The sequence below is a fragment of the Python bivittatus genome, unplaced genomic scaffold (assembly GCF_059951505.1).
Source record: "Python bivittatus isolate LINGU-HERP-01145 unplaced genomic scaffold, Pbiv_v1 ctg000340_np1212, whole genome shotgun sequence".
In the NCBI taxonomy this organism is placed as follows: Eukaryota; Metazoa; Chordata; class Lepidosauria; order Squamata; family Pythonidae; genus Python; species Python bivittatus.
In genome coordinates this window covers 25799697-25809998 of record NW_028277056.1, presented here as the reverse complement: position 1 = coordinate 25809998, position 10302 = coordinate 25799697, and the positions used below count along the sequence as shown (strand labels likewise).

Sequence of the window (10302 nt, the reverse complement as noted above, 5' to 3'; positions counted from 1 at the left end):
ATATTGCTGAATGATTCCTCACCAAGATTCCTCACCACTTTTTATGTTAACTGGGTCTTTTCAAAATTGAATTTCAGAAGCATCTGGAGAGTTCACAGGTTTTCCATCCCTAGTTTAACTAATCAAGTAAGGAATACCACAGTAGAAATGATAAAAGTAAACATCCTTTGTTCTCATCAAGAGCCCAGTAAATATGTACATTGCCAAAACAACACTGAGACACAAATGTGTTTTATAAAAACTCCAGTTTAATCTCATGGTTGAGACTTGGCAAAATTTCCAAGTGATGAAAGCACTAAAACAGAGGAGCAGCACTCATAAAAACAATATCCATCATGATGATTAAATGAAATTCAACACATTCATACAAAGCCTAGACCTCACATTAACAGACTTGGTCCCCCCACTCTCAAATTGAAAGCAACAGGAAGAACTGATCATCATTTCTTTTCGGGGGAAAGGGGAGGGAAGGAACAGGGATGTATCCTTATCTCAAATTTGTGTGTGTGTTTTTTAATAAAAGTATCAGAAACGAAATGACAAAAAAAGTATACTTGTATCTTAAAGAATTACAGTTACAAGTGTTATAAACAATTAACATGCCATACAGCATTTTTCATATACAGCAGAGTTGCACAGCTTGAGACCTTGCAGCCGTACATGGCACTTGAAAGCCTTGACTACAGTGGATGTGCCCCTTCAAAAGTTGCCAACATGCTGTAATTATTACTATGAAAGAAGGGGGAGAACTATCAAATGCATGGGAACATTTCTGCATTTAATACATGCGACAAAATCTTAATTAAATTCACTTTTGAATTAAATGAAATCAATTTTATTTTTTATCCTTGATCTAACTTCTGGAGTGTTGCCCTCAGCATGCCACTAAAAAACCAAGTGCAGCCCTTGCCTTTCCCTCCACCCCCAAAAGTTATGCATCCTAATTTAGAGCACAATGGAAGAAGAATTCCATCAGTTTTAAGTTAAAGATTTGCCTGGGGGTTCCCCAATCTCAGCTGAGTTTTTTTATATACGTATACATATATATTTATTCATTCCCAAGTAATGAATATGACAAGAAATTAGAGCAAAAACAGTGCTAAGAATGCAAAGTGGTGTACAAGCATCTTCCTACCTTCTTGTTCTGATCTCTCATTTCATAAAAACCACCACTTACCACCACAGGCACATTTTTAATGAGATAATTTGCAGATTTACTTTTTTAAGTGAGATCTGTTTCAGATATGCTTAGCAATAGTTGGTAAGGTCCTGTACTGATATTAAGAACAATTGCAGGAAAAAAGATTGGGAGAGAGAGACTCCATGGTTAGTGGGATGAAGCAATTGGTGATCATACTAGTTCTTTCTCTATCAAAAGTCTGGGAAACCTGTACAAGAGTTTACAACAAAGCCTAATTTCTAAACATTGGCTCTATCCAAGATTCAGAGATGCACTGCTGCTTAGAGACAGGTCCTTAAGTCTTAAATTACACACACACACACACATGTGTGTGTGTGTAATTTGTCATGGAGAATAACAGGCTAAGATCCTGTGGGACTTCAAGATCCAGATGGATAGGCAGGTACAGTATTGGCCAATCAACCAGACATAGTGGTAGTAGACAAGGACCAGAAGACAGCAGTGGTGATAGATGGAGCGGTGCCAAGTGACAGCAACATCGGGAAGAAGGAGTATGAGAAGCTGGAGAAGTACCAGGGCCTGAAGGAAGAACTAAAGAGGATGTGGAAAGTAAAGGCTAAAGTGGTCCCAGTGGTGGTAGGAGCACTGGGGGCTGTACTCCTAAGCTGGGAGAATGGCTTCAACAGATCCCAGGAACAACATCAGAGCTCTCTGTCCAGAAGAGTGCAGTGCTAGGAACAGCTAAGGTACTGTGAGGAGCCCTCAAACTCCCAAGCCTCTGGTAGAGGACCCACGATTGAGGAAAATACATACCACCTATAGGGGTGAGAAGGGATTTTTTTTTTTAATTACAACATTAATTAGTACAGCTATTTTAGAATCTGAAGGAAAGAAAGGCTAGCTATAAGATTTGGACTGAATCTTTTTTTAAGCCAGCACTTTGAGAAATACTCACTTTCTGCTCCTTCCACATATAAACTGTATGTGCAACCAGTCCTAACATACTGGAATACTGTTTTAGAAAATGCCTTTGTTCATAGAAAAACAGTCAATATACCATGCTTAAAGCAAATCCTAGGTTTTACTTAGGCAAAAGAACAAACCCTTCCATAGGTGACTTCTGCAAATCTTTCTTCCTCTTTAGATACCATTCAATGACAAGTGAATTCTCTTTGTTATCCCAGGAATGATATAATGTACGAACAACTTTCCTTCTAATTCAGGACTCTGTTTCACTCTTCTACTAGCCTATTCTTTCTTTCACCAAAAATGACAGCCCATAATGCTCCTCCTTCTTTCCTTAGGCATTACAGGACAGGAAAAATAATCCACCCTTTGCTTTTCCTTTCCCTTCTTTTCCAGCTCTTACAAGTGGCATACTGAGCCATGACCAAACCCAAGGATGCAAAAAGCAGATCCTCTTGTCCCATAGTTCCCCAAATGGAGAAACTGATTTATTCTCTAAATGAATCTTAAAAATGCATAGCATCCCAGTTGTCTTCAGCTGAATTTCTCTCTGATTAACTCAGGAATATGGTTTTATGCTAATAACCATGTGCAAAACAAAGGCTGTCACTCTTTCCTCTGTTATAAACAGAGCAGAAGCAAAATATTTTAGAACTGCCTGTACTCTTTCTCTAGTATTTCAAACTGTCTTACATATATTTTATTGCAAAGCAAAAAACAAGGATTCATAATAGACTTCATGAGTTTTGGAACATCCAGTAAGATCCTCATAAGTGTGAAGCAACTTATTCTGAAAGTCAAAGTTGGAATTCTAGGTAGAAGTACATGTATCAAAGGATATGTTAGTGAAATTACAGTACATGCTACTTCAACATCTTATATGGATACCAACATTCACAACATTGTGACTTGTCTATATATCTTCTGTCCTAGCTATAGTTCAACTGTATTTTATGAAAATGTGGCTCTAAGCTATAATGCTGCGAATCAATGAGAAAATGAAATGTAACACATTTAAGTCACTCTTAAAAGATCTTCAGGCCTCTAATTCTGGTTTAGTGACTTGTAACCACACATTTGGGCTGGAATTAATTTGCTAATTGAAATTTACTTTATGCCACTTACTGACCTGATAATGCAAACTTAAATTCAATCTCATTTGCAAAGCAGCCACCCCGGGACTGGAGGAGAGAAAATCTTACTGTAATGTCTTCAATAAACATCAGTACACTATAACATTACAATAAATGGATTGCAGCTTATTATGACTGCCCTATCACTCCATTTGGCAGCTACCAAAAGTGACACTGCCACAGAGATTAGCAAAAGAGGGCTTCTAGAGGAGTTTGAAAATGATTTGGAGTTGGTTCAATCCCTGCTATTACATCACTAGTTTTTCCGATCGCTGACAAAGCAGATATCTTATACAGTATGACTATTTGTACAATCTTCTATAATCAATATTAAAGTCCACCAAAACTTATAGAGAAATGTAAGATATAATTGGTGTTTTTTTTAGTAATAATAGCTTATCAAAATAGGTTTCACTCAAACACATCAACATTACTCTCTAACCACTTATTTGACTGCCCGATATGCACATTATTTTTATGACAATGCTCCTTGTAGGTCTGTACATAGATACATGGAGCAGGCCTGCTGGTCTTAATACATACTTGGACTAAAATCCCAACTAAATGGCAAATCAACATTATAGGGAGGCAATAAGCAAGAACATGGAAAGGAACAGTAGCTGAGGATAAGTTGCTGAGATGATTCGTGACTGTTGGTGGGAAGCTGAAGCATGAGAGTGTCTTATAAAGGAATGCACTTCTAGACAAGTTTTATCTCTGCCTTTCCTTGCAGCAAAATTTTGCTTTCACCTGTGGGATAATTTCATCTATTAAATGTGACAAACTATAAAATTAAGGATTGTTGAAACCAGCAAGTAATTACTTTTTTAGTAGTATGCATTTAACAATAACACCATCATATTCATAGTTCTCAATATTACCACTATCTCATCCACCAGGGAAGAGAAATGAAAGGTATGAAAAGGCATTATTCTATCTGACGCCCACTTCTTCCATCCAGAATTACAGATCTCCTCTGTGGTTGGTAAAAACAACTTGTAGACGTCTCTAGTCTTTGGCCATTCTTTGGAATAGTCATCTTGTTCTGAAGAGTGACACCCTCTGAGGCTGCCCCTAACAAATCACTGGAAATTGGACTTGGAGAAGGGGTCTGTGTAGGGCTTCTTATGGGAGACAACAACACCCTAGAGTCTGCAGAGGAAGAGGGATGGTCCATGATAGGAAAGGGAGGACTAAATAGAATAAGGCTCTGAGGTCTTCCTGGTCTAGATCTGTAAGAAGGTTTCAAAGCCCCAGATGGCCTCTCCATTTTTGAGGACTGTGGATTATCTCCAGTTGTTTCTCCTTCAGAGGTTCTCTTTCGCCGAAGAACTGGTGCATCCTGGGTGGTGTTATGATTGGAAAAAGCTGGTTCTGCTTTTCTAGCTGCAGCTGAATCCATAACGACTGTACTGTTATTTTCTTTTCCCATTCCATCAAGTGGTGGAATCTTTGGAAGTTGCAGCTGACCTTGAGCCTTTTGAATTGGCTTGATTTGACTTTTCTTGACTTCTGTTTCTTTATTCTCTGATGCCAATGAGATTCTACAGTTGGGGTTTTGTGCCTGCAAAGGCTGGGGAACTTGGGTATATTGAATCTTTGGTGGAATAACTGGCACAGCTCGAGCCTGACACATCTTGACCATGAAAGATGTTCTCACTGCTGAAACACTTACAGGAGCAGAATTACGACGACCAGTGGTAGCATGAGCCATCATTATGTATTCTAAGTCTAAGTCTTGTGGATCAAAGTGTGAACCCCAAAGGTCAGCTTTATTTTCACTTGGACAAGCAACAGGAAGGGATGGCGCAGAATCACTGGACTTAACTTCTTTCTGCCCACAGAGAAAGTGCCTGGGTGGAGTGGGGAAAGACAGGCCGTCAAAATTAAAAAGGCTGGCAAGTGGAAGGACAGAATCCAGATTGAGAGAAGAGGGCCTTGGCTTTCCTTTACATGGAATGTCTTCACCTTTATTGATCTGCAACTCTTTAGCAGAACATGGTTCTTTCATGACAGGAGCTTCAGGTCTGTCATTCTGCTGAACAGTAGATACATGCTTTTCTGTGCAGCTTGAATTTAATAAACTGCACCCAGTATTAAATTGTGACAAAGGAGAATCTAATTTCATGTTTTCTTGGCTTTCTTCATCTTTAAGCACTTCCTTCTCAACTGATGCAACACTATACAATCCTTCATGGCTGGAGGGCAACTCCGCTGCTTCAAAGTCAGCTTCATGACTTAGATATTTCATGCTTGTTTCATGTGAATTTGAAGTTCTCTCTGAACGATTCAGCCAGGCTTCAGCTTTGAGATTTTCTTTCCACTGTCCTTGTGAATATTCCTTCACTCCTGGTTGTAGGTCACCACAAAGCTGTTCCTCATCTGCATTTATAAAAGGTACTTCTATAGCCCAATGCCTCTTCAAAAAATCTTTACTATCTAAAGAAAAACTGCGACTGAAACATGGTTTCTTAGAATGGCTGTGGGCCATACCTTGGTTCTGTGGCTGAAACTCCTGAAGTGCTTTTCCTTGAGTTTCTTTCAAAGTAGGAGAATGAAGGGGGCTCGTGACCCACTGATGATCTTCCCATGGTTCTAGCAGTTCTAAACTCTGGACATGGTCACTCCATGTATCTTCCTCCTGTTGATCAAGAGAGTTTTGAATGTGATCATTCATTCTGCCCTCTTTGACCCATGGAACTCCAACTCCACGTATAATCTTTGAATTGGCCAGGTCTTCTCTCTCTGAATCCGTGTTACTGCTTTTTTCTAACTGGGTTGTTGTTTCAACTTCTTTCTCCTTTTGAAGAAGCCAACTGTTACTTTCACATTCTGGCTGTTCTAAAATATTTTCTTTGGAATATGATGAATTCTCTCTTGATAAAGCTGTGTTTTCTTGTAGTTCTGATGGAAACTTCCAGTTTTGGGGCTGAGATGTGAGATCATTTTTGGTGTCATCGTCTTGTAGAAAATTTTTTGAACATGGAATATTTTGCAGCTTCAGTGAGGTGAAGGAAACACTACTCTGCTTTCTGAATGGCTCAGAGTTGCAAACTTGTACATCTTTTGATTCTTTGGAGAGAACGTCAGCTGTAGCCAATGGACCTCCGATCAGGCTTTCCTCTTTGGTGGGGGTTGGTAGCAGAAGAGAATTACATGCTAAACCCTTTGTTTCTGAAGACGCAATAGACGTAAGGCTAGATTTAAACTCCTGTTGTTGCTGGTCTGTCTTCAGAGCACTTCCAACAAATGAAAACTCCTCTTCAGACTCAACAATTTTCAGCTCTTGTTGAATTTCTGGCCACAGTGGTTTCATCACAGTATTGGAATGATTATCAAGAATCTGAAAAAGAGAAACCATCTAGATCATACAACTCCTCTTTATAACTTGTGACCCTTTTTAAAACCAACCTCTTACAAGTTTTAGAGTAACAGCTAAGCATAGGCTCTGTTGAAAGATATTCCCTTATCCTTTTCCATTAAAATGCACTATGCACCCAAATCCCACTAAGTAAACTTTGCTAAACTGAAATTTTCATCCATTGAAGAAAGAAATCTTGCTATTTGTTCATGCTGCTTTGTTTGAAACCAAATGTTAAAAATGAGGCACATATTTGAAAACTATGAAACAGTGAAAATAAATTAGCAAGTAATATACCATTTTAATCAACTATAGCATTCTTAGTGGATTTGGATTTATATCATCTGAAACTCCACAATGGCCTCTTCCCCAAAGTCAGTGTGAAGAGCAAGCTTGAAGATATTATAATGCCAAAAGTTAATAAAATGTGGCACCCTAACATGTTTCTAATCTTGATAATTATGAAATTAGAAACATGCTAAGAACATATAATAAGACTTTTTGGAACAAGCCAAAGACCTTTTTATTCCAGCATTCTGTGTCACACAATAACTAACCTGGTGTATCCGGGAAGCTCTCAAATATGACAACAGGAAGACAGCCCTCTTCAACTGTTGCTCTTTAGCAGCTGGGTATTTTAAGAGTTTCTAGAGACAATATGGTGCCAACAAAATTAGTAGTTACTGATAACTACTGATAGCTCCGTAAATTAGCTATTCCTCCTTTTAAAACGCACTTACATTGGTGGCCATCATCATATCTAGTGGTAATGAATATCATAGTTGAAACAAGTATTGCCTTTATCAGTCATGTTTCTTCCCACATTTCACTTCAGTGGAGGAGTCTGCAGTATAATATTGTGAAGGGAATGGGGACTTATCTCAAGCTATTTTTCACATTCCATCCATATGATTCTTCAGATGGTGGCAAAATCCATTTGCCAATTGACCATTATGAAAAATTTGTGCTGAGCTTTGAGGATGATTGTTTCCCATGGAGGAACAATAAGAAATCCAGACCTTAGGGAAAAACACTAAAGGGGAGTGGAATGTGAAACAGGACAATTAGGACTGAATACTTTCTATGGTTGCAGAATCTTGACTGCCTGTTATGGGACTGAAAATGGTCAGGAAAATAGAATGGAGTACTCTGGAACATGACTGATGAACAGGAACAACAACTTGCTACATTTTATTACAGGACCCCCTTGTACAGATCACACTATGGCAAACTCAGAAATATATCAACTAGCATAACGTCCTAAGAGGATAATTTCAATCTACTGTTAGGGCAGAGAGTGTCAGCCCTGCCCAAGAAACAACAGTGAAACTATCCAGTTGAGTTCAGATCCTTTATTTGCTTACATCATATAGACAGAATCTTGCCAGACTAAATCTATACTACTGCAACTAGTGGATATACCCTGGGAGATTCTAGGGAGTGGCTATCCTGAACCTCTTTCACTTCCCACACTCCCCCTGTGGACTGTGTTGTCTCTTGTCTCCTTTCCCTACCTGGTGACCTTGCTCTCTGTTGCTATCCCCCACATCACCCTCTTCTTTGTAGATACATTCCATCACAGAGAGCCAGCTCAGTGTAATGGTAGGGCACCAGGTCAGAAACTGGGAGTCATGAGTTCTAGTTCCACCTTAGAGCAAGAAACTAGTTGGGTGACTTTGGGCCAATCACTCTCTCTCAGCCCTAGGAAGGAGGCAATGGCAAACCACTTCCGAAATATTGCCAAGAAAACAGTCGTCAGGAGTCAACATTGATTCAAAGGCACAAAAACAAAATTGTTAGGGCAAGGTTCCCCAAAGTGGTGAATATCAGCTCCCAAGAGTTGACGGGACTATGCATTGTTGTTGTTGTTATTTGTAGTGCTATTAAAAGTAGTATTTATTAAATTATTTTCATATAATAAATGTTTGAGGTCAATGAACAATCTGAAACTTCATGGAGGGGTCAATGAGCTGTGTTAGGGCAAGTGTAGGTATCTGAAAATCAACTGTGAATGCTGATTAATATGGATAATGTTTTTCATTTATTTATTTTACTTCAAACCTACCCACTAACTGGTATTTTCATGGAAGATTATGAAGTTATTAAAAATGTAAGAATAGGAAACAGTAAGAGTACAATTAATAAGTAGCACTGGAGAGATATTGCGAAACATCTAACAGCAACTATGCCAAGCTCAATGCAAGCACTTACCATTAAAGATATTTTTACAAGATTCATAAAAAGAAGAATGTTTTGACCTTGACAGTAAATTAAGGGGAGGGTCAGATGTGCCTCCTTGGAGAGAAACAAGGCCTCTCCTTTGTAGCTAACCAGGCTCACTCATCTTGGCAAGACTCCTGGATGAGGAGGAACTCCAAAGATGACATAACCATCTGGGCAAATACATCCTTTGAGATACTTTGTTTTCAAGACATGCAATGGTTTAAAAATCAGCTCAGCAGCCTTGATTTAAGCCTGGAAATGAACTAGCAGTCAGTGCAATGGCATCAAGGGTTCATATTAGTTAGTCCAGTGTTGCAGCTCTATTTTAATCTAACTGAAGTTTCCAAATAATCTTGAAAAGATGCCCAAAGGAAATCCAACTCAGAGAAAGTAGTATGAATTGGTTGCTTAGTAGTGATAAATTTATTTGCAGGGAACATAAAACTTGGGATCACAACCATCATTTTCATTATGGTCCTCAAAGTGGCATTAATGTGATTCCCAGGAATTTTTCCATCCAGAGACTTGGGATCAGCATTATCTGACTTTAACATTCAGCTACGGCTACATTTCTGGCCAAAAGAGAAGAGGAAAAGGAAAGGCCTATGGAGCTTTTTGACTCAAAGGAAGCAAGACTGGGATTTATTAGTAAGTGATAAGTTCAGAATTTTTTTTCCAAATGGTTTTCATTCATTTAGAACTCCCAGTTCTTCTTGGGGACTGAATCCAATTTGAGATCTGGAAATTTGAATCCCCTACTGGTTATCACTAAAAATCAACAAACAGCTGTGGGGGGTTTTTTCTGTTCAATTAATTGGATGAAAATTCTTTGAAGTTGTAGTTTATTAGGAGATGAAGGCAGTTTAATTTTTTAAAAAGGTGCAGAGATTTTTTTGGTTTTTGTAAAAAAAAACAAAAAAAATGTTAGGGAGGACATTCTCATGACTAATGTATTTATTTGTAGAACTGGATGACATTTGCAGAATTTTTATTTACCTTTCTTATATAAAAGTCAGATCAACACATTTCTATGTTTTAATTGACAAATGTTAAGAAAATTACAGGTGGGACAGAAGTGTCCCTAACTGTGTAACCTGAAAAATTTCTGAATAGCAGGATTGTTTTTTGTGGAAATAGAGTTTTCAGATTGTCTTTAGATCGATTCTTAGACATTGCAGTGTCTTTGAGTACCTATAAAACTCTCAATCATTAGTGAAAGCCAGAGACAGTTCAGAGGCAAATTAATCTGCTTTGGGCAAATTCTGGTTTGATTTACATATTTATTGACTATGTCCAAATCATCCTGATTCAGTTTGGGATATGTTCAAATCTGAAACACACTGTGTGAAAACGTTCAGTGTCAAAGGCTGTATCAACAATGGTAGTTGGTAGAGGAAAGAATAGTTGGTGTCTTTTTCACAAAATAGTTAAATGGTCAAACAACACAACATCCAAAAAGGAGATTTTCAATACTTTTT

The 10302-nt window shown here is 38.3% G+C and overlaps 1 protein-coding gene across 1 annotated transcript in view; it reads right to left on the bottom strand.

Moving 5' to 3' along the window:
• Positions 1–228: 228 nt before the first annotated feature.
• Positions 229–10302, bottom strand: part of ARHGAP31 (Rho GTPase activating protein 31) — a 91094-nt gene continuing 81020 nt past the window's right edge. The window contains exon 12 of the mRNA XM_088140748.1: positions 229–6583. Within this exon, the coding sequence (XP_087996874.1) occupies positions 4169–6583 (2415 nt within the window). The 3' untranslated portion in view covers positions 229–4168. The remainder of the gene's footprint in view (positions 6584–10302) is intronic.